This window comes from Phocoena phocoena, chromosome 4 (genome assembly GCF_963924675.1).
Source record: "Phocoena phocoena chromosome 4, mPhoPho1.1, whole genome shotgun sequence".
Lineage (NCBI taxonomy): Eukaryota > Metazoa > Chordata > Mammalia > Artiodactyla > Phocoenidae > Phocoena > Phocoena phocoena.
In genome coordinates this window covers 31,282,038-31,309,977 of record NC_089222.1, presented here as the reverse complement: position 1 = coordinate 31,309,977, position 27,940 = coordinate 31,282,038, and the positions used below count along the sequence as shown (strand labels likewise).

General features: G+C 42.7%; 1 protein-coding gene across 1 annotated transcript in view; it reads left to right on the top strand.

The window, feature by feature from the left end:
* The window catches only part of ANKUB1 (ankyrin repeat and ubiquitin domain containing 1), a 41,264-nt gene extending 15,891 nt beyond the window's left edge, over positions 1-25,373 (top strand). The window contains exons 3-6 of the mRNA XM_065876999.1: positions 1,648-1,864; positions 11,897-12,011; positions 15,195-16,127; positions 25,244-25,373. Of these exons, the coding sequence (XP_065733071.1) occupies positions 1,648-1,864; positions 11,897-12,011; positions 15,195-16,127; positions 25,244-25,373 (1,395 nt within the window). The remainder of the gene's footprint in view (positions 1-1,647; positions 1,865-11,896; positions 12,012-15,194; positions 16,128-25,243) is intronic.
* The last annotated feature ends 2,567 nt before the right edge of the window (positions 25,374-27,940 follow it).

The window sequence follows — 27,940 nt, the reverse complement described above, 5'->3', positions numbered from 1 at the left end:
TTGAGCCTTTGCTGCTTTGCTTGCATTAATTCTAAATATAAATTAGAACCTATACCAAGGGCTAACTTTAGGGAAATCAGAGTAATCATAACAGAAATAAGGAGCAACTATTACATAAAATATAATTTTTCTCTCTTCCTCACTATCTTTTTATTCACCTTTCATGGGAATTTCTTCCTGCCCATATATACCCCATGGATTAGGTCAGGAAGATACCTGCCTTAATGGAGCCATAGGAAAATATGAGCATGGTGAAAGGGAAAGGGTGAATCCTTATGTCCTTTCAATTTTTATTGAGCGGATTTATGAGAAGCTGTTGAGGAAAACTGTCCTAAGCACTTTAAATTCAGCCAGCAGCTCAGCTGGCTAATGGCTTTATGCTCAGCAGAAGACATCAGAACCTCTCCCAGTGACCTGAGTCACTGAAATGGACCCCAGGTCAGAGCACTGCAGCCTAAACTTTCATCAATAACACTACGTACCTTAAAAGCTCTTTCAAAGAGATCCGCATGTTGATCACATTCTGGCAATGTGTTATCTGGTGGGTGGGGGATGAATTTAATGTATTATAAACTTGAAGCAGGGAGGGGTCCCTGCAGAAACCCTAGACGAATTTGATGGGAGAAAAGGGGAGGGTAACGGGCGGGACAAGGGAGCAGTGACTGGCTGGAGTCCCCTGGAGGAACCTGGAGGCCAGGGCTCTGTTTCTCAGTTTTGCTCAAGGTCCCACGTTACTCTTACCGGAGCCCTCGGTGGCAGCTCCCGGCGCTCACATCTGCCACACCAGCAGCTCACTAAAGAAAAACATGATCGTCCTGAGTTCACTAAAGAGGAAGTAAAGCCAGTTTCTTTTTTGTTGTTGTTGTTAGAAAAGTGAAAATTTTAATAACCTTCCCTCCCTTCCCATTCTCCCCTTTTGCTGTGTTTTTAGTTTTAGTTTGATTGCTTTAACTGTTAACAGGAGAAAAAACACTTTCCCCAGCTTTCCTTCTTAACTCTTTCAGACATCTCAGTTCCACCTGCTTTCTTATTTAGATTCCAAAACAAAAGGAACAAAGGAAACTTTTTTCACTTACATCTAGTACTTCCCTTTTTAAATAGTAAAAGTAAATACACGTGGTTATTAAAAAAAAAGAAAAAAGTCAAACCATACAGACAAGGAAGACCATAAAATGATAAGCAAAACTCTCCTCCCACCCTGAGCTCAGTTCCACTCCCCAGAGGTAACGTCATAGAAACAATTTTTTCAGTTGACTGAGGTTTAGAATCCACAGTATTGCCAAATTAAAGTGCAGCATGATGGAGGAGTTGTTTCTAAACTAACACCTCCGTAAGCACAGTGTGGATATAAATTCTCACCACTCCTCTTGTGTATCTGGGTCTGTAGACTAAGAAGTAAGAAGGGACTCAAAGCCCTGCCACGTCTCCCTCACTTTTCTCAAAGAAGGAGGACTCATAAATTTCCTCAGGACAGAAGCGTGAGACTCAGACCAGAAGTCAGAGAACTTAACTGGCCTTTGCTTTCATCCTTAGCACCCATGTTGTGGGAGCTAGAGGCACTCAGAGCCACCTTCCAAGATGTTTGTCCCTTGTCCCAACCCCCAGAGAGTGCTTATTTCTGAGTTCCCTTCTTTTCTCTTCCCTTAGGAAGAAGAAAAGCCCACTCTCTGCGTGTTCAATGCTGTGACCCAAGAGACAATGCCCATAATGGAAAGCATTTCCCTTCTTGGTAAAAAAGTGTCTGATCTGAGAACACTGATAGCTCTGAGATGTGGATTCCCTGTGAGTGTCTTCTGTCTTCGGACCCCAGAGGGACTGGAGATGTATGACTGCAACACGCTCAGGGACTACCAGACAGACCTCGGTACCGCCCACTATATGTGATAGCAGCTACTACTCAGCATTCAGGTTCTTTGATACCAGACTCACAACAGAAGGAGGAGTTGTTTCTAAACTAAAACCTCTGTAGGCGCAGTGTGGATGTAAATTATCAAAACCCCTCTTTGGTGTCTGGGTCTGTAGGCTAAGAAATAAGAATGGTCACATACCCCTGCCATGTCTTGTTCTCTCTGCTCAAAGCAAGAGGACTTGTTAATATCCTTGGGATAGAAGACCAGGACTCAGATCTGTTTATATTTTTCTCTTTCAAAATATATTTCAAGCATATATAGAAGCAAGTTCTAGTAGATATTCTTTTTCCTCTTTTTAATGCAAGTGGTAGCATATGATACATATTGTTTGAACCTTGTTTTATGCGAACTCATTTTGAAATATTGTCAGTTATATTAAAAAATCTTTTAATTAAACAGTATGAAGCCAATACTGTGCAGGCCGAACAGGTGTCTCAGTGAGCACCATTCATCCCTGATGGACAGATTACAACCTCTCTTTAAATACTGTACTTCAGTCATGTCTGCTGTAGCCATACATTATTAAGCCAAACTCAAAGGACTGTCAGATTTGTTTCAACCATATTGGCAAATGGTTCAAACTTTATAGAGATTCTTGCTTGAGGTGAATAAGCTTTTGCTGACGGCACATCTTTAGGCAACATTGTGCTATAACATTTGCTGCAATGGAATTTGATTTCTCCCAACTTATAATCGGGCCTGTAGACATCCATGAATTAAGCAGTTTTGCTTTTTATAACTACTAAATTTGCATTTATTGTTACTTTCCTGACTATTCTGTTTGCTTATTCTTTCATGTTATTTTTAACTGAGGCTCTCAAAACTTTGACATCAATTACCATCCCTGTTTTTGATCAGAGGAAGTGATGTTCTAGCAGCCGTCCTCAGAGTATCTTACTGTAAACACATATCTGCTCTGTGTGCTTGCTGGGGGATCAGCCCTGCACAGAACATGGTGGCGGCTGATTTAAGTAAGTGTACACAAGTGGCATTTGTCTTCGAGCAACTTATGACCTAGTTATTTAATGAAATGCCAAAGGATAAATGAGAAAACTGAGGTGACTGTTCTTCAGGCCTGTGCTGCTCAGATCATGATGTGACATTTTAGAGCACAAGGAGAATTTAGAAATGGCTTTTGGCCCAACATCTAATTTTGGTTTTTGGTCATGCACACGCCATGCGGGATCTTAGCTCCCCCACCAGAGTGGAACCCATGCCCCCTGCAGTGGAAGTGTGGAGTCCTAACCACTGGACCGCCAGGGAAGTCCCCCAACCCCTAATTTTTACAGATATAAAGACAGCAAAAAGGTTCTGAATGGTTAAATGACTTGCTCAGGGTGTGTTAAGGATAACGTCCCTTAAAATGATCCTCTAGGAAGGAGGTTTTTCAGATGTAAGGTTAGAGGCTCCAGCATGACCTGGGTAGATGGCTTTGGCCACCATGAGAACATAGGGCATGGGAGGAGGGGCAAGGAAAGAGGGAACTCAAAGGAAAAGGAGGAAGAGCCTTTGACCTGCTTCACATCTTTGCTTAAAACACTCCTAGCAGTCTTTTTTTTTTAAATTTAATCCTTGTAAACATTCTATTTTATTTTATTTTTTAAATTTACTTATTTATTTTATTTTTGGCTGCGGCGTCTTAGTTGCGGCATACGGGATCTTTCCTTGCGGCGTGTGGGCTTCTCTCTAGTTTTGGGCTTCTCTCCAGTCATGACACGGGCTCCAGAGCACATGGGCTCTGTAGTTTGCGGCACACAGGCTCAGTAGCTGTGGTGCATGGGCTTAGTTGCCCCGCGGCATGTGGGATCTTAGTTCCCTGACCAGAGATCGAACCCATGTCCCCTGCATTGGAAGGCAGATTCTTAACCACTGGACCACCAGGGAAGTCCCCCAAGCAGTCTTTAAGTAGCCAGCCCATTTTAAACTACAGGGTAAGGGAATCTTTGATCTGCCTCTCTTCCAGATTCTCCTCTTTCCAGTCAATGAGTCACCCCCGATGCTGTCAGGAGTTGAACCTTGACCCCTTTCCAAAGGCAGTGGAAAGTCAGAAGGTTTTGGAGAAGCAGTCAAAGAAAATCAAAGATTTAAGTAGCTCAATTAGTCCCTGCACATACTAGCTCATACAGTAATATATAAAACTACCTCTGCACTCTGGGCATTTATAGTAAAGTGGTAGAAATGAAGCATGCACATTTACTCAGTTATAATCCAATAAGCCAGCTCCCTGTAGGCTGAAGGGCTCAAGGGAAGGCTTTTTGGAGAATGTTGGACTTGAGCACACAAAGATGCGAGAAATATGCATCATCTGAGAGGAGGAAGGGAAAACATTCCAGGCTTCTAGGCCAGGAGAAAAGCATGAGCCACAGGTTCAAGAACATGGGCTTACATTTGCAGCAGCATGGATGGACCTAGAGATTGTCATACTGAGTGAAGCATGTCATACTGAGTGAAGCAAGTCAGACGGAGAAAGACAAACATCATATGATATCACTTATATGTGGAATCTTAAAAAATGGTACAAGTGAACTTATTTACAAAACAGAAATAGAGTCACAGACATAGAAAACAAACTTATGGTTACCGGGGGGAAGTGGGGGTGGGGAGAGGGATAAATTGGGAGACTGGGATTGATATATACACACTAGTATATATAAAATAGATAACTAATAAGGACCTACTGTATAGCTCAGGGAACTCTGCTCAATACTCTGTAATGACCTATATGGGAAAAGAATCTAAAAAAGAAGGGATATATGTTTATGTATAACTGATATCCTTTGCTGTACAGTAGAAACTAACACAACATTGTAAATCAACTATACTCTAATAAAATTTTTTAAAAATAAAAAAAAAAAAAGAATGTGGGCTTAATCCAGGGAAGACGGAAAGCAGGAGACTGTTCTAAAGAGTGGAGGAGCCTCGTGGAGACCAATGGGAATCGCACAGCTGAGGTCATATTAAGGAGGGTCTTAGAGGTGAGGCAACAGAGCACAGGTTTCATGTGCTTGCAAACAGAGCCATGTACATTCTGGAACAGGAGTGTTTCAATAGAAGTTTAATCTGGTGGCAGGCAGCATGAAATATAGAAAGGAGTGAGGAGAGCCTGGAAGTAGGGTGATATGCTAACTGGAGCTTTTGATAATCCCAGTATTAATTAATTCCACTAGGAATGGAAGAGACAAATCTGAGAAATTCATGAGAGAGAGACAGAGCATCGTGCTGGGTCACATCTAAGAAGAGGGAAATGCCAAGGCTCTGACGCTAGGACAGCAATGGTGAAATTGGGAAAAGGAGCTTATGCTTTGGGTCTTCAACTTTAGATATAAGGAAACTCAGAGAGTACATTTTTTTTTCCTGAAAATTACTCAGCTAGTTAGTGGCAAAGCTGTAAGTACAACTGAGTTCTTCTAATTCTACGCCATGACAAATATGGAGCTAGGGCTTGAGTGATGGGTTGGGTTAGCAGATATTGCTGCAGGCGTCCTGCCCATGGCGTTGGGGGTACAGCACGGTGAGAGGTGCTTTCCTTAGACAGTAAATACAGAGAGGGACATGTCAAGGGCCAAGGGCCTTCGTCAGCTCAGATCCTGAAATCTAGGCGGGCTCCAGGGTCCCCCACCAGCCCTCAGGCCCCTTAGAGATCTACTGTGCCACTTTAATTCCTTTTATAAATGAGAAAACTGAGGCTCAGAGAAGTTAAGTGACTTGGTCAGGTCATACTGGTAATAATTAGTCATCCTACACTCAGAATTGGGTTCTTTCCAACAACTTAAACTGCCAACCCAGTGTGTCTTTATTGATACCTATTTTTACTGATGCTCTTTAAGTACTGATCAATATCTTGTTTTGATTCCCACTAGGGGAAACCCAAACCAGACAAATGGTTTCCACATTCAGAAAGAAAAAGTCCAAATCAGATAGGCAGATATTGATCCCAGAGTATGCATGAGGAATCCAGAAACTTGGGATATGGGGACCACAGCAGGAGAGGTTGGAGACGATTCCCTAGAATAGGCACTGTTGCTTGCACCTGCTTTCCTGCACAGCTTGGGCATGGTAGGTGGATTTGTAAGTAGAGAGAGGGTGAATCCAGGTTCTGTAGATATATACAATTTGGGGAGTCCACTTTAAACAATTAAGAATAAAGAATTAGAAAGTTCATATAGAAAGAGGTCTTGAAGCATAATTCTCATTAATTTTACTTTCATTTCAGTTATAGATTTTAGTTGTATTTTCTGGAACAACATAGCATTTTTAAAATAAGTTTCTATTTTCTAGCAGAATGCCTAAGCTTATGAAGGAATTTAATGTGTGACAAAGGAGGCATTACAAATCAATTGGAATGGAAGGATTATCCAATAAATGGTGCTGGTTAACTCACTTAGAAATTCTCTGGATATTCCAAAGTTGAGCACCAAGAGAAAAGCCATCCATTGTTACCTTCGATCTTTGAGAAATTAAGACTGCTTCATTGCAAAAAACTGAAATTGATAGTTATAACACCTGTAACATTTGTTCACATAAAATACAGGGCTTGTTGGAGGTGCCCTAACTGATAAGAATTTAAATCACATAGTATTCTCTAGTTTTCAGGGCTCATCAGTAGTGGACAGGTTGAGCTAGGGAGAGCTGAGACCCTGAGGCTAGGCAACCACATAGGGAAGTGCAGATGGGCCAGGAAGACCCCACCCATAGACATCTAGCAAAAGGAGGTTAGACTTAAATAGGTCCTGCTGATGGGGGTCCTGGAACAGGCAGGTCAGTCTGCATTAGCAGTTGGTAAGATGGAGGAAGGCAGAGGGTGATCCAGGGAGATCCAGCAGGGACCCGGCAGGTGAACCATAGCATCAGAGCATCAAGGTAGTGAATGAATCAATGAACGAATGACATAAAAGGTGGGAAATGAGACAAGCTGGTTGCTGACACAGGAGCCTCTGTCAACATGTAACAGAAATCTAACCCCAGAGACTGGCGTTCGGAATAGGAACTCTCTGAGTTCCAGGCTCGGAGAACAGAGATGGGGCCTCAGTTATGAAACCCAAAATGTAGAGTAGGATACTGAGACTTGTGCTCTGAGGCACAAGGTGTGGGCTTGGTCTCTTATTCCTGGAGGAATAAGGCAAGTTACTAGAACAGGAAAACACCTGAGCGGGCTGAACAGGAAGAGCAACTTCCCATCAAACTTCTGAGCAGCTGGCCTGGACTCTTAACAAATCCCCTACAACTGAAATTAAGACTGTTCCATGGGGGCTTCCCTGGTGGCGCAGTGGTTGAGAGTCCGCCTGCCGATGCCGGGGACACGGGTTCGTGCCCTGGTCCGGGAAGATCCCACATGCCGTGGAGTGGCTGGGTCTGTGAGCCATGGCCGCTGAGTCTGTGCGTCCGGAGCCTGTGCACCACAACGGGAGAGGCCACAACAGTGAGAGGCCCGCGTACCGCAAAAAAAAACAAAAAAAAAGATACTGATGCCTAGACCCACTCCTAGTGATTCTGACTTAATTGGTTTGGGAGGGTGCTCAAGCAAGTATCAGCATTTTAAAAAAAAAAAAAAAAAAAAGACTGTTTCGTGAGCCTGAGACTGTTCTGGTCATTCAAATGGAGGCTATGCGGTCTCAGCTGTGGAGGACCAGGGAGGCTGGAGTATAGTGCCAGGCTAAAGCTTTCCAACGCTCATCTCTGAGTGATTTTCATAATAAACTAAAAACATAGTGAGTCACTTTAGGCAGGAGATGAAATAAATGCACTTGGAGCACTGTTTGAAGTCTTTTGTTTCCAGTGTTATTCATAGAAATCAAATATTTTACAAGAAAGTTTAAGTACAACAAGAAGCTTTAGAGACACTAAATCTACTATGTCATGGATGATCCATATTCTGGAAGATGTTTATCTAGGCATTTCTAGAGTGTATTTGCAGAACTGCTACTTGGTCTCTACAGAATAACTCCGTAATTCTCCAGCAACAAGAGTGAGTTCTCCCAGCTGAGGCCAGACTCGTGAGGGTTAAGGTAGGTTAGGGCCTTGATGGCATTAATGCAGATCAGGCTCTGTGGGTAAACATGCACAGCAACTAGGAATCAACCCACAAAGGACAGTGAGGCCAAGGTCAAGAAATCCCAAACCAGAGTCAAGAGTAAGGGAAGAAGAGCTCCATTTCAAGATTACAGGTTGTAACGTAGGACGTCCAAAAAGGGAGGGATCAGCAGAAAGAACATATACTTGGATGTGTGTCTGCCTGTGAAGTGGATGCAAGAAGGGCAAGAGGGCTTCCCTGGTGGCGCAGTGGTTAAGAATCTGCCTGCCAATGCAGGGGACACAGGTTCGAGCCCTTGTCTGGGACGATCCCACATGCCACGGAGCAACTGAGTCCGCACGCCACAACTACTGAAGCCCGGGCGCCTAGAGCCCGTGCTCCGCAACAAGAGAAGCCACTGCAATGAGAAGCTCGCGCACTGCATCGAAGAGTAGCCCCTGCTCGCCGAAACTAGAGAAAGCCCGCGTGCAGCAACGAAGGCTCAATGCATCCAAAAATATAAATAAATTAATTAAAAAAAAAAAAAAAGAAGGGCAAGAGCTGGGAAGCAGAAAGTAAAGCAAGAGAAAGGCAGCGGAAAAGAGGAGGCTTCTGAAGTACTAGAGAGAATTCTAGAGACAAAAATTCCAAGCCAAATTCTACTCCCAGCTTGCTGAGTAGCTTCAGGCAATTCCCCACGGGCCTCAGCTTCCTAGTCTATAAAATGAGACGATCGAGTGGGCTGGTCTTTTAGGATCTTGTTATCTTCAGCATTCTGTGACTCTAAGATTACTGCTGTTATGTTATCCTTCCTTCCTTCTCACCTGCAGGTATTTATGATGAACCTGTCTGAGCCTGAGGATATGTGTGGATAAGCCAAGTCACACACTGTCCCATCACAGCTTTGGCATGCAACCTCTGGGGCCGCCATATTGATTCAAAGGCAGCCAATCCATAAGCTGTCCAGTGACATCATCTCTCCTAGCTGAGACAATTAGAGTCTTGCTTGGAGATAAGTATAACACAGAGGACAGGCACATAGGCCCGGCAGCCAGATTGTCCAGGTCCAACTCCTGGTTCCACTATTTACTGGTTATGTAGAAGCTGGGGAAGTTACTTCATCTTACTATGCCTCAGTTTCCTCAGATGTCAAATGGAGAAAATAATATAACCCATCACTTAGGGTTGTTGTGAATTTTAAATTATTAAATTGTTCATGTACTTAGAATAATCTAGAGCATATAGTAAGCACTCAATGAATATTAGCTATTCATATTCAATATATTACTGTTATTATTCTTAATTATTAGTCTTGTGAATTCAAATTGGGAAATGTAGAGAGACAAAACTGGTTATCAGTAGGGTTGGAAAATGAAGAGTGTCAAGAAATAAGGTTGGGTCACGGCAAACGCATGTTGCATGCATGCCAAAGTTGTGATAGGACAGAAGCTGTAAGTAAGCAGGGCAGCCTGTCAGTAGAGAAAGGGAGAAGACACACAAAGAGACCTAAAGGGCATGAGAGAGAGTGAGAGAACCTGGGGCCCATGGGAGAGATGGGCAGTGGTCCATCTTGAGAGCTGTCTTGGTACCTAATGCATGCTAGATGTGGTCATTGTCTCAGTATAATAAGCCCCATTTTCTTGAGGGTCTCCTTTCAATCCAAGAGCATAACTAAAACAGAGCCCACAGACTGAATGAGACATAATGCTTGGGCTCAAAGAGTTCTTTTAGTGTTTGTCAACTGGCAATCCCAAAGCAGAAATGAGAAATGTATGTTCAATAATAAAGACTTTCAAAGTATACTATGAAACCAGTTGAGCAGTCATTTACCCTATCTGGGGAGGTGAGAGGATGGTGTTGTCAAGGAGGGCTTCCTAGAGGAGGTGATGCCAGGATTGCATCATAAACCATTGGTAGGAGGATGGGGGAGTCAGAAGAATTCAGACAGAAGGGACAGTAAAAGAATATGCCCCAAATCCAGAAACAGCCTGGGGTACACACAGAAGTCCAGGCCAGCCTGCTGGGCTACTAAGGGTTAGGAGGGCAGCACATGGCCAGAACAGGTTTGAGGAGTGGCTTAGAACTTCATTTAACAAGTATTTACTGAGCACCTACTGTGAGCCAGGCACCATTGGGGAAAGCAAGCATAGAGCTGTGAGCAAGGGTAGCAAGGTCCCCACCCTCTTGAAGCTTGCATTTCAGTGGGTAAGGCAAGCATCATCCCATAAACAGAAAAATATCGAATTTTAAATAAAATTAAGGAATATGAAGTAAAACAAAGCAGGATAAGGGAATAGAGAGGGATGTGATGAGATGGGGAAAGGCTATTGCAGATGGCTGGCCAAAAGAGGAGATGGCATCTGAACAGAGACGTGAATAAAGACAGGGGGAGGCTGTGGGGAGCTTCTCCAGGTAGCTTTAGGTGAGAGATTATCTAGGCCTGAAATAGGGCGGCGCTGGTTAAGATGGAGGTGAAGAAGCAGAGTTGTTCAACATTTGGGAAATAAACTTGTCAGGCCTTAGCAATTGTACAGATGTTGGGGGCATGAGAGAAAGGAAGGGATGAAGAACAACTCCCAGATTTCTAACTCAGGTAGCAAGGAAGATAGCAGTGACACAAACTGAGACACAGAATACAGGAGGAAAAGCAGGTTGGGGATGAAAGGTGACAGGTTGTCCTTCAGAACAGTGGGGCCCTAGCATGATCCCTTAGATTGTGGTATCCCCAGCTCGGGAATCCAGAGCTGGAGCAGAGGCCTGGCTGGAATTTGGACCCAGGAGTGACTGGCCCATGGGTGATCAATGAAGCCATCAGCTGCACTGAGGCTGCCTGTCAGTCAGCCAACAAGTATGTAGTGAGCACTTGGCAAACGGCAGGCAGTGTGGCAAGTCCTGAAGGAGCGTCGCTTGTAGTGGGTCGTGAACAACAGTCTCCAAACAACTAAAATGATTTCAAGTACTGATGATAGGGGCTGTGAAGAAATTAAAATAAGGTCACGGCATAAAGAGTATCGGAGGGGAGGAGGGGGTGGTGGCAGAGATTGCTTTAGCCCTGGTGGCCAAGAAGGTCCTCTGTGAGGACACGATGCTTGAAGGGAAAGCCGAGTAAGAAGAACACTGCCCTGTGAACTCTGGATAAAGACCCTCTGAAGCAAAAGAAATTATGTTCAGATGGGCATGGCCTTGGTGTGTCTGAAGGACAGGTGAAAGGTCAGAGTGGCCAGAACAGAGTGAGTGAGGCAGGCTGGAGGGACAGAGGTCAGGGTGAGCCACATAGGGAGGAGACTGGGTTTTATCCTGAGGGAATGTGTAGAGTTAGAAGAGCAGAAGCCTGAGGAAAGATTCCTGGGAAACAGCAGCCTGAAGGACGAAGGGAATGTAGTCACAAAACCAGGAGAGGGTAGGCTTTTGAGGAGCAAGTGAGAAATCCTCCAGCAGCAATGAATATATCCCTTTTATGTTCATAACACAGAATGGCTCCTGTTTTGTGAAGAATGGAATGAAAGGATCATTCAACTTCACCCACAGCCCACTTGTAAGCTAAAGGCCTGAGAAATGCGTATGTCCTGCCACAGTTTCTTGAGTTTCTCTTCCAACATAACAGCTTTTGTTTGCCTGGTGATGTGTAGATCAGCATGGAATCGATGTCCACAGAAATGTTTTAAGATAGCTGCAGAATCTGCAAGGCAGTTCAGCCATTGTATGCTTTCACTGTGCAGATGAGGAAATGCAAGTGCACAGAAGCTAAAAGGCTCTTCCAAGTCAACACAGGCCTAAGATCAAGATAGCACCCCTGCCCCGCCTCTCTCTCTCTCTCTCTCTCTCTCTCTCTCAGCATCCCTGTCTCCTTATTCAAAGGCTACTTTTCATTTGGCACCTAGCTCATGTCTGTTGGGAGAAAGCTATCATTAGAAGTTTTTGGACCACCAAACCCCAGGGATGGGCTGGAAGCATCACCACCTCTCTTTATCCACAGGCACGACACTTCGCTTGGATGTCTGGGATGGATGGAAGGAATTTCTGATGGGCTGTCTCCTCGGACAAAAACTTAAAGTCCAACGCTATTTATCAAATGAAGGACCAGTACTCAAGTATGAGATAAAGCAAATGCTAAACGAATTAAAGTAATTTTTGCTAAACTTTCATAGGAACTGCAATTCACTCTAGCTGGGGTGCTGCTCCAAGGGAGTTCCCTTGAGACATTTTTACTGAGATATTTGCTCGAATAAGATAGCAGGGATGCCACCAGGGCTGACAGCCTTTGGTGATGTATTGTAATTCAGGTAGACTTTCATCAGGAAACACTACCTAAATGCACGACTTCAGTTTGGTTTGGATATTAGACTTTTATCGGCAGTTTGTAAAGGATATCAGAATAAGTGCCTTGCCACTCTCACATTCAATTATTCTAAAAACCACTAATTGCTTATTGATTGGCTGAAAACATTGCCTACCTCTTCCTAAGCTATCATGTAACTTTTCAAATCCCATCTAATTCACACATTCATACTTTTGCCACACATGAAGTGTAACACATGCTGCTGGGGCAGTGGAGGAGGGTCGGCTCAGAGAAGCAGGTGGGCATTTTAACATATCTCTGCAGCCAGCAGCTTCCCAGGTGCATAAACTGCATTACCCTTTAGGTTTTAATTCAGTGGTATTTAGAACAGTGCCCCCTTGTGGTGATTTAGTCATACTTTACAGAAGCACACACGCTCAGCAGGAGCTCTACGGGCTCTGTGAAGTGACAGATTGGAAAACCAGCTTTTGCAATTTTACAAAATATTTAAACATTTAAAATTAATTTATATTTGGGGATAATTATAATTCTCTCTTTTCTTTCTTTGCTCTGAATCCAAAGAAATAGCTGTTGCATTGTTACTTTTAATAGTGCATACTTACTGAGTACTTTGTAGCATTGTGTTATATTTATTAACTAATTTTATACTTATAACACTTTTATGAGATGAATACTATTTTATCTTATTTTACAGATAAGGAAACTGACTTAGGAAATCTGCCCAATGTCACACAGCTAGCAAGGGCACAACTGGGTTTTAGATCCCCACAATTTAATAACTCTAGTGCTCATGTACTTAACTATTTCCACTTAATCTTTAAATAAAATCTAAGAGCTCAGAGAATATAAACACGATATGCATATGATCAGAGTGAAAAGCTCCTTTTATTCCTCCACCCAATCAACAATGTATGTACTATGTACTATGAAAGCAATAAACAAGATACGGTCCCTGCCTTTAGCAAATTTATAGTCCAGTAGGGGAAACAGAAAACAGGTAACCAATTCCTGGAGAAACAGAACTGCAAAATGTCTGGGAGTACAAACTCCAGTGCTCATCTACCTAGGTTCAAAGCCCCACCCCCTCAGTGTTTAGTCGTGTAAACTTAAGCAAGTAGTCATCCTGTACCTCCGTTTCCTCTTCTATAAAATGGGGAAAATAATAGTACCTATCTCATAGAACTACTTTAGAGATTAAATGAGCTAGTATTATAAGGAACTTAGAGGGCCACCTGGCACATGGTAAGGAGGATACAAATGTTAGGTGTCGCTGTTACCATTCCGTGTGAAAATTGTTATGACATGGGCATTGTGCAAGAAGGTATGGGAATGTATAGTATGGACAACTGTAGGGGATCACGTAAAGCACCCCGAGAAAGGGACTTGAAGGGCTGACACTCAGGTAAACAGTAGGGAGAAGAATAAAAATGTCTCAAAACAGATAGAACCACACGTACAAAGACCCAGGGGGCAAGAGAATGGATTCAAAGAACTGAAAGAAGTTCCAAATGGTAGATGATAGAGTAAGAGGAAGCTAGTGGCCAGGGGCTGGAAAGATAAGAAGAGGCCAGCTCATGCAGGCCCCTGTAGGAATGTGAAGGATTTGGATTTTATCGTTTAAATGTTGGGAAGACATTGAAGGCCATGATGAGATCTGCATTTTAGAATATTGGCTCTGACTGCAATGTGGGGAATAGGGGCCGACAGGGAGACAGGAAAATAGTCCAAAGCAAACGGCAGCCTGAGCTAGGCTTATGACAGCAGAGGTGGGGCTAAGAGGACAGACTGTGAAAAGATCATTTAGGAGGCAGAATCAACCAGTCTTGGTAACAAGAGTGCTCTAGTTCCCACAACATGCGTGTTGAGGATGAAAGCAAAGTCCAGTTAGTCCATGCAGGAGGGGCTCTTCTCCCCAAATCAAATTCAGAGTTGCTGATCTGCACTAGTGAATTTCAGACGAAATTGATATGTGAACCAAAAGGCCAGCATATTAATGTATAACTCTAATTAGTTATAATCTGTCAGACGGTCCTAGAAACCCACATGTTCTGGGCAGACCATCTCTCTTATGCAGGAAAATTACACGGGATGCCACATACACCTGAAAATTATGGTGTGGTGAGCATGCAGTCAGAGACGGGAGAGTTAGTTATACGCAGATTTTGGACGATACCAGCTGGCTGGCCTCCATCTCTACCATGAGGTCACAGAGAGCCTTGCCCAAGTAAATCCTGGACGAAACCTGATGGAACCCTGTCTAGCTTTGCCTCCCTAATTCTTATTTCTCTGAATAGTCTTCACCCATCATTCAATCTGTGCCTGATGGGGAATTGGAAGGATGGGGATGGCAGGAAGGCCAGTGTGGCTATAGTTCAGTGAAAGAGAAGGGGATTGGTAGGAAGTGAGGCAGGAGCTGGGGCAGGGTCCAGGTGACAGGTGCCCTGAAGGCCAAGATGAAGAGTTAGAATTTCAGTTACAGCCGGAAGCTACTAGAGGGTTTGGAAGAGAGCATAGGCCACCTCCAACATATGGAATAAAAAGACTGCTAAGCACTGCGTGAGGAAAATCCCGTAGGGGGATAAGAGGAGGTGTTAGAAAAGACAAAGCAAACAAACATACAAAGCATTCAAATTTCTAAAATGTACTGAATTTCTTCCTGTGCTTCCCCAGTGAATATAAAGCTTGATATTTATCTTGAGCATTAGATTTTCGTAAAGGAAAACACTGCTCCAAGGAAACCAGTTTGAATTATTTATATGAACACAATAGGACAATGTGTATAAGCAGGACCTTTGCAGTTTACCTGTGTATTACTATAGACCTTTTCTGAAAATACTTTTAAAAGTTACGAAGGTAAAAGTAAGGAAGAAATAAATATTTTAACTAGAATGCTTTGTGGGTATTTAGTGTAACTACCTTTGCCTGTTTGCTGACTTACTAGACAGCCCCGTTCTCGCTTGTTTCATTCATTCAGGTATCAGAAAAGGGTTGCCCTGTACATCGCCGCCTTTTACGGGCACACTGAGCTCACTGAATGGGCCCTGAAGCAGGGTGTGCGGCCCCACGAGATGGTCGGCGTGCACCCCTACCGAGCTTGGTGCCATGAAGCCCTTCACGCAGATGTCTCTAAATGCCCCATTCATGCAGCCGCAGAAGCGGGCCAACTGTTGATTCTGAAGGCTTTTGTCAACTGCAGCGTGCTGTGCCTGGAATGCAAAAACGCAGCGGGACAAACTCCCCTTACCATTGCGTTCAAACACAAGCATAAAGACTGCGTATTATATTTACTGAGTAAAATGTGGTCCACTGTTTCTTTTCTGAAAATCTCAGTCCCCATGAGGATTTACATTAAAATAAAACAATGGGTACTCAGAGCTCAGAGTCACAACCTTAATAAAGGCCAGCTTTGCGGAGCAAGGGTCTTTGGAGCCAAAGTTGGAGACGTTGTGATGGTGGATGGTTTCACCAAACCCAAAATGACCTCCAAGAGCTGGCATAAGGCTGAGAACAAGGACTCACAAGGCACTGTGGGCAAACTACCGTCTCTCAGGGAGCAAACTGTAAGCAGGAAACGTGTCAATCCTGTGGTAATTTCACAGCAGGACACAAGAGAACAAACACTCAAATTTCCTCCGCTGGTAGATGCAAATACGTTCTTTGAATTACAAAAACAACAAAATCGGAAAAAAATTACTGCCACAGCTAGGAAAAAAGAAAAGCTCATAAAAAATACATATCTCCCCCAAGTCCCCCTCCCTCCAGTTTCAAGAGTGAGCTATTCACACCCATCTTTTTACTATGCAACACCCAGTGCCAACTTTTTACTCAGATCCTCCTTTGCATCTTTCTCAGAGCACAGTGGAAGGACTCCAAGGGAGAATGCCATCTACTACTTAGCTGTGGCCAGGTAAGGTTTTCTCTTCAAACAAACAAGGATAAACCTTTAATAGGGCAGGTCTAGGGGAGGAATGGTTTATGAAGCCATCACACTAGCATGCCATGTAGTAAAGCACAGGTTTTTCCTGTGCATCAGTACCCAGCTTCAAGGACCTAGCCTTGTTCTAGGACAAAATGAACTGATTTTATTGGCCAATCCATGTAGTATTCTACTTGTCAAATTTTCAGGAAGAAAGGAGTTGTATCAATTAACAAGGTCACTTGTTTTTTTAAAAAAAAAAAGTAAAAGAAATTGTTAATTATAATTAAAGGGATAAGGGGGAAACTTGAAATCTGGGAGACATCAAAAGTGTCATGGGAGCCTGGATGGTAATGAAAGTGGAAGGAAAGAAAAGAACAATTTAATGACAAACTGAATCAAAAAAACTTCAGTTGACTTATAGACAAGAAATACAGGCCGGGGGAGAGCTATATTGGATAGGGTGATAGAATTGATATTAATATTTAAGGTAAGTTTAAAAAGTAATCCATTATCACATTTAAAGATATAAACAAGTGTGTTGGAAGTGGATTTTTTGGGCACATTCATTTCATAAAATAAAATTTTATATATTGGTCATCAGATTTCACTGAAAACACTACTCTGATTAGATCTCAAGATAAATACTTATGAGGTATTATTGGGTGCCAGTATTACAGTGAAAATATAGATTTATGAACGATTTTTCCCCTTACTCGATATAATGAGAAGGAAAGAAAAAATAAAGCTAGTTTGTTTTAGTTGCCTTTCTGTATTGGTCTTTATTTCAGATCTACTTCATTTCAGCTAGGTTGCTGCCACCTAGTGGTGAGAATAATTGCCATAGTGGTGAGCTATAAAATGCAAACTTCAGCATACGGCATGATGAGGTTGAGAAAAGATGAAGAAACTGCTTAACAGCTTCAATCTTTGTAATTTATGAGATATCTCTGACTAGAATGTATAAAAAGATAACCTAAAATTATAGAAAAAGACCAGAAAATTATTAATTGAAAAAATTATATAATCCATCTTAAAATCAGCCTGTAAACGTAAGGAAATACTGATCAGTTTTATCAAAAGATGCACATTAAAAATGATTTTATTTTTTAAACATCCAAAAAAATGCCCATTATGGCCCAGTGCAGTGCTAGGCACAATGGAAATGTGCCAATGTATCTGTAGTTAAGGTGGCCATGTATGTGGTTTTGGGTGAAAGGCTGCCAGTGTCTATTGTGTGTGGTGCTTTCTTGGGGAGGAACTGAGTTGTGATATATAGAGTTAAATGCATAAACAGCACTAATCTCACATGTATGGCTTTTTAAATTTTTTTTTAATTAATTTATTTTTTATTTATTTGGTTGCGTCAGGTCTTAGTTGCGCAGGCTGACTCTGTAGTTGTGGCTCGCAGACTCCTTAGTTGTGGCTCGCCAGCTCCGTAGTTGGGCACATGGGCTCCTTAGTTGTGACACACGAACTCTTAGTTGCAGCACGTGTGTGAGATCTAGTTCCCGGACCTGGGATCGAACCTGGGCCACCTGCATCGGGAGCGCGGAGGCTTAACCACTGTGCCACCAGGGAAGTCCCTGAATTTTTATATTTGCATACATGCATGTAACAACCACTCAGATCAATTGCAAAATATTTCTAGCACCCCAAAAAAGTTCCTTCATGCTCCTTGCCAGTCAATGACCCCTCCCAGATATAACCATTATTCTGATCTTTATCAATGAGGTTAGTTTTGCCCCATCTTGACTTTCATATAAAGGGCACCATATGTTATGTATCTTTCATGTCTGGCTTTTTTGTGCAACAAATTGTCTATGAGATTCATTCATGTTTTTGCATGTATTGATTCTTCTTATTTCTGTATAGCATTCCATTTTTATGTAGTATTCCACATCTCTATCCAATCTCCTATTGAGGGGCATTTGAGTTGTAACTAATTTGAGGTTATTTTGAAGAACACTCTATGATTATTCTTGTATATAAGTTTGGTGGACATTTGCATTCATTTCACTTGACTCTATAACTAGGAATGGAATTGTTAGGTCATAGGGTTAGCTTTAGTAAACACTTCCACACAGTTTTCCCAAGAGGTTACACTAGTGTGCTGTTTTTGCAAGTACACTTCATAAGTATTGGAGTTATCAAGGGGAAGCAATTTCAAGGTTGAGAAAGGACTTGGTGGGGAAAACATTTCATTCAACAAAAAGGTTAGTGCAGGGAATTCTCTGGCGGTCCAGTGGTTAGGACTCCATGCTTCCACTGTAGCGGGCAAGGGTTTGCTCATAGGAGGAGGGGTGGTCAGTCTGATTGTTCACTTCCTCTGGCAAAGTTACTCCTAGCAAATCTTTCCAATTATATTGTTTCTCTTTTCCCAGTGCTTTTCTCTTCCCTCTGTTTGTATTCTCTACTGCCTTCCCATCTGTTTTCTCCCCTTTCCACTGTATCTATCCCAGGATCTGTCCCATATCCCTCTGCTGGTGGGCTGTGGAGGGATGGGGGGACCTGCATGCCTCATGCGCCTGCAGGGCTCTTTCTGACCTGGCTCATTGTCCCCTCAAAGGAGTCATGAAAGCACCCATGTCCACCTGAAGTCACGAGTCAAGCCAAGCAGCTAGGTGGTCTGAGCACTTACCACTAAAGGACCAGTACAGCTCTTGTGCCAGAACGTAAGGAGTGGACATGCGCTATCTTGAAGGCTGGGCCCACCATCATCAAGGTAGTATCATAGCCAGGAGATGGGGAAGAACCTAACTAATCCTTCCTGGTGCTAACCTGGGGGAATTGGGTCAGGGTGGATCCATCTGATGCTGCTGATTGTGTGGGAAGGGTGGCCTCCCAAACCAGGACCCCAGACATCTCATCTGGTGTCATGTGAGAGCACTTGCTGGAACTCCACCTTTAGATTCACAAAAATATACCTGTGAGGGTTGACTCCAAGAGAGTATTGCTACAGTTAGCTCAGATCCAGTGCTGGGTTGGTGCATGTGGCTGGTGTGGAGAGGATAGTAACTCAGGCCAGATTGAGTCTCATTCCCCAGAAGATGGTGTCAGCTTTATACAGATCAAAGAATATTTACAAGGTGTGTCTAGAAAACTTGTCTTCCTTACTGCCTATTGTCTGATTCCAGTGAGGTTGATGCAACTTGGAAGTCCAGCTTAGTAGAGATTCAGATATGGAGGATTGGTCCAGAAGCTTCAGTGTCCTGAGTGCACCGAGAATAGGTGACAGTCCCCAGTGGTGACTCTGATGGGCTCCCATGCTCCTGATAAAAGCAGACCTCTCTGTGTTGTTTTGTTTTGTTTCGCTTTGATGAAAAGTACCAAGGATGGGGCAGGGGAACCTTGCCACAAGTTTAAACCACTGTGGTTGATGAGGGTGTTTGCCTCAGCCTTGGAAGGTGAATACAGGGAATAAACCTGCTTGGCCTGGTCATGCCTCTAAGTCTCATTCTTGATACAGGAGTAACTCCTCCCCAAACTCCTTTTGATAAGCGCTCTATTTGTTGGGGATTGTAGGAGCAAAGGAGAGTCTGAGGGGAGATGAAAACAAATGAGGAGGCGGAGAAGAAGTCTGTTTGGCCTGAAGGCAGTGTTGGTGCAGAGCAGAAAGCTGGGCAATGTAATATTTTCCCTTAAAAAAAGAATTTTAAGGGACTTCCCTGGTGGCGCAGTGGATGAGACTCCACACTCCCAATGCAGGGTGCCCAGGTTCGATCCCTAGTTGGGGATCTAGATCCCACATGCATGCCACAACTAAGAGTTCACATGCCACAACTAAGGAGCCTGTGAGCCACAACTAAGGAGCAGGTGAGCCACAAGTAAGGAGCCCACCTGCCACAACTAAGGAGCCCAGGTGCTGCAACTAAGGAGCCCGCCTGCCACAACTAAGACCCCATGCAACCAAATAAATATATTTTTAAAAAGAATTTTAATTAGAAAATACAGTAATATGTGCTTTCTGGGAAGCATCTGAACAACATGGGAATGTATAAAGTAACCATGAAAGTCTCCATCCATCCTCCAGCCCCACTCCTCTCCCCTCTCATGAATCCCATCCGTCTCCCCAGAAGGCATCATTATTACTATGTGTAGCCTCCTAGAACTTTTCCATGTATCTCAATATATGTATGTGAGATATGTATGTGTGCATGCCCTTTTCATCCTAAAAGGGATTTTACTGCATTTATGTTCCCAAATATACATCTCTTAGACATAATCATCAAATCTTTCTACGCTAGGGAGAAGGAACTACCTTGTCCTTTTTAGTGGCTGCCTACTATTCCACTGCGTCCATGTATAATAAGTTATTTAACCAGTCCTCTCTTGATTTACATTCAGGTTGTTTCCATTTTTCACCATGATAACAGTGGTGCAATATATCCTTTTATGTGTAATACTTAGTCATTTATGAAAGTATTTCTATAGGACACTTTCACTGAAGTGAAATTGCTTATTCAAAGGACATATACATACTAAGTTAACTTCCTGAGAGGTTGTAGCAAATTGTACCCATCTATACAGTATGAGAGGCTACTTTTGAGTGAATTACATATCTACAGCTAGGAGGGGCCAAGGCTCAGAGGGAGTTGTAGTGAAGGAGTGAAGAAGAGGACCTGACAAAGTCTCTAAGGGTCAGCTTGTGTGCTACTGTGTTATAAATCACCCTTCCCTGAGAAGAAACTGTCAGTAGTACCCCTGCCCCCAAGAACAGTTTGGTACAATTCAGTTGCTGGCCCTTGTAGAAAAAGGCCTGCCCTGTACTTTCCAAGTTTACCTTGCAATGGGTATGGGGCAGGTATTTTCTCTCTTTGATTCCTCCGGGATATAAACTACCCTCTCCCTCTCCCTGTCTCTCCCCCAACCCCACCCCCTTCCTAAGGTACTGGGGTACAGTGGAAGCAGGGGCTGAGGCTCTGCTGACCTCCCTTTACTGGCAAGCCTGCCATTTTGCATAGATGAGCACGTGAGCCCTAGGAAAGCACAGGCATTGAGCAGGGCACCGTTCTTGTGCATTCCTGAGCACTGGGTTTAGGAGACCAGTTGCATCACATCATCTCCTCAGTTCTGCTTTGATGAGAGAGCCCACAAGAACAGCAAAGGGAGACATGAGCTGGACCTTCAGCTTACACGAGTTGACTGAAACCTGAGGGTTCAGCCTCCCAGCCTAGCTTGTCCAATGCTGCATGCCCAGGCCTTGCCCTCCAGTTGAGGACCCTGAATCCGTGACCCATTCAGGTGGGCAAGAACCTTGTTTCCTCTGTTCACTTTTATATCTTTAGCACAGCGCCTGGCATACAGTAAGGGCTCAATAAATAGGTGTTTAATGAATGCATAGAGGTCAGGGAGAGGTGGATATAGTTATACCATTCTTTCCTCCCTAAGCTGGGACTTCTATGCTGAAAAGAAACACTGAGATTCAGTTAGGTGGTTGGGCTGATGGCCCAGTTAGTGGTTACTAATGGTTATTCATTCAACCAACATTTATTGAGCTGGAGGTATGATGGTAACTTTCCTAGTTTTAGCACTGAAAGTTCTGTTTCCTGAGAAATCCCTGAGGCCTGGGCAAATCAGGACAGTTGGTCACCCTATACAGTCAAGAGCAAATACAGATACAGTCCTGCTCTTTGTGAGGCAAACCGTTTAGTTGGTGTGATGGGCATTATCACCCAGGCTAACTGGGGAAAGTGCTATGAAGGAGAGGAACTTGGAGAGAGAGGTTCTATGGAAGTCTGACATAGACCTTGACCTCCCTAAGAAAATGTCTGAGCTGAGATCTGAAGGATGGGAAGGAAGAATGCAGTGCTCCAGGTAGAGGAAAGAGCTTGTGCAAAGGCCTTGTGGCTCGAGCTTATGGGGAAGTTATGAAATGGGAAGATATGCTAGAGCAAAGGGAGAGAAGAGAGGTACAAGACAAACATGGAGAGGTAGGCAGGGCTCCATAAGAAGACCTGGGCTATTTTACCCTAAAAACAAGGAGAGAGCATCGAATGGTTTGACCTGATCAGCTTTGGATTTTTTAAGACCACTTTGGCTTCAGTGTAGGAGAACAAGGAAGTCCAGATAGGAGTCCAGGGCAGAGATGGTGGGAGACTGCACTATAGGAGTCATGGAGAGAAGTAAATGGGTTGGAGACAAATATAAGAAAGAAATTGATAGGATGTGGTGGTAGATTGCATATGATAAGGAATGAGGGGCAGGGTGGATGGAAGGACTCTTGTCTTTGGAGATAATCAAAGCAGGGGTGAGGTTCTGGGCTCACAGAGACTCCCAGCCACTGCTGAAGCAGCACTGTCCATAGTGCTCTTTAGAGAGATATGGGCAGCTATAGGAAATCCCAGGTCTTCCCAGGAGCTTACAGACATATTTGCAGCAGGGCCTAGTGTTCACAGAGTCCAAGCGAGAGCCCAGCTGATGGAAGCAAAATGATGCTGTAGCAAGGCAACCCTGTTGATGAGTATGCTTGTTGTCTTTGCATGCCAGACTGATGTAACCGCATTTGGCTTTCCTGGGTAAGTTCCAGGAACCCAGAAAATGATGACTCAAGGACAAAATGCCTAAGTTAGGCCACTTTCACACACTCAGGGGGGTCTGGGCTGGCAAAGAGGCAGAGGCTGTTAGAGAAAAAACTGACCTGGGAGGTACCGGCCTGTATCCCCTCCTGCCAACCCTGTCTTGTTTTTATTCACAGAGCCATTAGAGTATTATATTAGCCCTCTATTTGTGTATGTGCCTCCCCACTAGAATCTAAGTTCCATGAAGGCAGGGACCTTGTGTGTTTTGTTCACTCTTTGTTTCTTCAGCACATAGAACAGTGCTTGGTATTGTTTAAAAAAAGAGACAATAGGCCCAAAATGGAGTCCCTTGTGCTAAGCCCCACATCAGCAAACCAAGATTTAATATCTAACCTAATTGCAATGTCAACCTCTCTCCTAGTCTTAAAATAGTCAATCTGGAATTTCCTGGTCAGCAGTAGTAAGGTAATCTATCTGATAAAACCCTGCCATCCCCCAAAAAAAGATGAGGTAATGGCTCTTTCCTTGTCCCTGACCCCTTCTACCTATAAAAGTCTCCCAAATTATTCAGCTCTTTGGAGCTCCTTTCTGCATGGGATGCTGCCTGACTCACGAATAGTTGAATAAAGCAAATTATATCTTGAAATTTACTCAGTTGAATTTTGTTTTTTAACAACATATAGTAAGTGCTCAATAAACAGTTTTTGAATAAACACAGAAAAGCCAGAGTTCAAATGCCAGGGAGAGAATCAAGACAAGCACTAAGCTTAGGGAGGAGCTAGATATGCAACAGAAAGGGAGAGAGAGGACTTTAAATCAATTCGGGTGGGATACGGAGAAAGGCTAAAGGTGTCTGAGTGATTTCCTTATGGCATAGGACTTGAATATATGGACAGCGTTGATGAGTTAACCCCATTTAGAGGGCCCAAGGAGACACAGTCATTGAGGTAAAGCAAGGAGTTAATCCAGAAGATTAAAGATGAATCAGCCAGACTTGGATCTAGTTCAAATGTTTGAAACACTAAGGTACTTTTACGCAAGGTTGCTCTTAATAGATTGAGTGAAAGCCCTTTAAATCTATGAGACTTTCCACACGAAAGGGGTGGTGGTCAGAAAAAGGAGCCAGGTAAAGGTGGCTACATGGTCTAAGACACTGTTTTGTGAAAGGGTAAGAAAGAAATTTAGTTTTCAGGAAAGTGGATTTGCAAAAGGCATTTTAGGGGATAGGGAGGAAGTGGCTGGAGATGAGACTGGCAAGGTAAATTACACCTACATTGAGAGGCATTTTGTGGGTCCAAATGGACAGTTTGCTTCTTATATTTTTCCATTGGGGAGGAAGTAGGTAGGAAGATCACAGAAGTTCTTTTTTATCAAACAAATCACATAATCAGTTTTTGTTTATTTTTGAAGACAAATATGGTGGAGATGTGTAGAAGAGTCACTGGAAATAAGTAATACTAAGGGTGTGGAAGGACTACAATAGGGTTAGGAGACTCTGCAATAAGAGAAACAAGAGGCAATAAAGACCTGGACTGGAACAGCAGTAATTAGGGAAGAGGGGAAAGGCCAAATATGACAGATATTTCTGAGGAATAATGTACAAAATGTTATCGCTAATTGGGCTTAGTGGTGGACAGAGGAGGAATGAGTTTTGTTTCTGGCTTTGGAGATGGTGAGAAGAGTAACATCACTGTGTTAGAACAAGGATACTGAAAGGGACAAGTTTAGGAAGAAGATAAAAGATATGTAAATTGGTAGTGTGGGGGATGTCCAATTATCAAATGATTTTATTTGATAATTGGAGATATGCATCTTTTTGGAAAGGTTGTGATTTGGGAGTCATGAATATGGGAGTTGAAGCAATTAGTAAATAAAGCCTCCCGGTGAGGGTGCAGAGAGAGAGGAGGACAAAGGATAAGACCTCAGAGGACCCCAACATTCAAGGAAATGTAAAACCCCTCTGTAGTAAATCACATTCGCATCCTACAAAGTAGGAGCAATCATATTCAAATTTATGTTTTTGTTAGCATACAGCCAGAGAATAACTATCACAAAACGTTGTTGCATTGCATTTCAGTTAAAGGCTATCAAAATACCTAATATCTTACCAATGAAAAAATGTATTTGTGGTGGGAAAGAAGGAGAGGGGGAATAGGTCAGTATGTATAGGGATGCCTGGGGAATAGTTAGAAAAAGGTTTGGGAGTTTCCTGATGGCCTAGTGGTTAGGATTCTGGGCTTTCACTACTGTGGCCAGGGTTCAATCCCTGGTCGGGGAACTAAGATCTCACAAGCTGCACAGCACAGGCAAAAAAAAAAAGTTTCAACCCAGAGAATTCTATGACATTGAGTGGCTTTCTATTTCTAGCTGTGGGTGCTAAGCTTCCGGTATTGCCTTGGGAAAATATCATTCCCACTGCTTCACAAGGAACTGGATTTAGAAAGATTCCTCTTTCCTATTTTACCTCCTCATATGACAAGATAAATTAGCCACAGCTACAAAATCAACCTAAAGAGTTCCATCATTTTAGCTATAAATGGGGACAAGAATGGACCTCCTTATAAATTATGTTCTGTTTTCTTACAGTGCCTTTAAAGAGAAACGATGGCTTCAGCAGTTAGGAATAGCAAGAGTCCTAGCGAAAAAGAGCATTTCTAACCTGACTACCCAAGGAGGCCTGACAGCGTGTGAAAATCCTCCAGAAATTTTGCTTTGAAAAGTCATGACAATCCCAGTTTGGGTGAAGACCTGGTCAAATAGAACTTCTAGTTCTAATGCTAACATTTCTAATAACAGTTTTAATGTTGGAATTTCTAATAACAGTTCTGATGCTACATGACTATCAACAGGTTATTTAATGTTTAACATCATGTTTCCTTGGACTCCATCACGCAAAGTGAAAATTTAGGGCATCTGTTTTTGCATAAAGAGTCTGAGGAAGAATTCATAAGAAACTAAGAATAGTAGTTGCCAACAGGGTAGGGCAACTGGGAAGGTGGGAAACAAGGACATGAGCAAGAATGTTTACTTTCTCTTATTTTTGCTTTCCTGGGATTTTTAAAAATACTTTTTGTTTCTTAAACCATATGAATGTAGTACATAGTAAAAAATTAACTTAAAAAATTCTATATAGGGCAAGTCCCTATGAGAGTTATAAATACCATCTAAGTCTAATACTGGTCTCAGACATCTTTTGAATTTCTGCTAAAACACTGCTTGCTATTAATTTTTAAAAATTGAGGTAGAGGGCTTCCCTGGTGGCACAGTGGTTAAGAATCCACCTGCCAATGCAGGGGTCACGGGTTCGAGCCCTGGTCTGGGAAGATCCCACATGCTGCAGAGCAACTAAGCCCGTGCGCCATGGCCGCTGAGCCTGTGCTCTAGAGCCCACGAGCCACAACTACTGAGCCCATGTGCTGCAACTATTGAAGCCTGTGTGCCTAGAGCCTGTGCTCCCACAATAAAAGAAGCCACCGCAACAAGAAGCCTGCATGCCACAACTACAGAAAGACTATGCACAGCAACAAAGACACAATGCAGCCAAAAATAAAAATAAATTAAAAAATAAATAAATTTATTTTTAAAAATTGAGGTAGAGTTTTCATACAGTAAATTGCAAAGATCTTAAATCAATGGCTTTAACTAATGTATATATCTGTGTAACTAACAGCAATCAAGATGTGAACACTTCTATTACCCCAGAAAGTTCCTTCAGGCTCCTATCTAAGAATATCTTAATCCATATAGACACCTGCTATTCTGATTTCTTTTTTTTAATAAATTTATTTATCTTATTTATTTATTTTGGGCTGCATTGGGTCTTCGTTGCTGCGCATGGCCTTTCCCTAGTTGCGGCGAGCAGGGGCTACTCTTCGTTGTGGTGCACAGGCTTCTCATCGCAGTGCCTTCTCTTGTTGTGGAGCACAGGCTCTAGGCGCACGGTCTTCAGTAGTTGTGGCACGTGAGCTCAGTAGTTGTGGCTCACGGTCTCTAGAGCACAGGCTCAGTACTTGCGGTGCATGGGCTTAGTTGCTCTGCAGCATGTGGGATCTTCCTGGACCAGGGTTCGAACCCATGTCCCCTGTATTGGCAGGCGGATTCATAACCACTGCGCCACCAAGAATTCCTGCTATTCTGATTTCTACCTCCATGCATAACATTTCCCAATTAAAGGAATCATATAGTTGTTTACTTTTATGTCTGGGTTATTTTGCTCAACTTAATCTTTTGAGACTCATTTACATTGTTGTATGTATTAGTAGTACATTGTTTTCCTTTTTCTCTATGTAGTGATATCCCTTTTTTCATTCCCGATATTTGTATCTTTTGCCCTCTCTATTTTATTTTTGTCATGAATAGTCAGTCTTGTAATGATTTTGTCAATTTTACTAGTTTTCTACAATGAATCTTTTGTTTATTCTTTATGTTGTATATTTGCTTTCTAATTTGTTAATTTCTTGACAGTTTCTACTTCTCTGATTAAATAAATACTTTATCTGTCATCTAATGTTTTGGACATATTATTCATAGTTATTTTAGAGTACAGGTCTAATAACTCCAATAGCTGTACTTCCTCCATACACGTCTTCCGTAGATCTTTTTTTACTATTGAGTAGTATTCCATTGTGTAGGCACACCATAATTTATTCAAATGTGTGTACCTTTGGGTTGCTTCAGTTTTGTGATATTGTGAATAAAGCTGCTTTAAACATTACTGTAAAGGTCTTTTTCTGGTCATATGCTTTCCTTTCTTTTGGGCAAGCAACTAGGTGTGGAATTGTTAGGTAATAGAGTAAATGTACATTTAACATTATAAGAAACTACCTAACAGTTCTCCAAAGTGGTATTACTGTTTTACACTTCCACTAACAATATACAAGTATTCTGGCTGCTTCACAGATCCACCAAAATGTGGTGTTATTAGTACTTTTGATTTTTAGTTATTCTAGTGGGTTTGAAATGACATTTCGTGGTTTTAATTTGCATTTCCTTAATAACTAATAATACTGAATGTTTTTTGTGTGCTTATTGGCCATTTGTACATTTTCTTTTGTGAAGTGTCAACTCAAGTTTTTTGTCCGTTTAAAAAATTGTGGTGCTTTCCTGATGGTGCAGTGGCTAAGAATCCGCCTGCCAATGCAGGGGACACCGGTTCGAGCCCTGGTCCAGGAAGATTCCATAGGCCGTGGAGCAACTAAGCCCTCGTGCCACAACTACTGAAGCCCACGCGCCTAGAGCCTGTGCTCTGCAACAAGAGAAGCCACCGCAATGAGAAGCCCATGC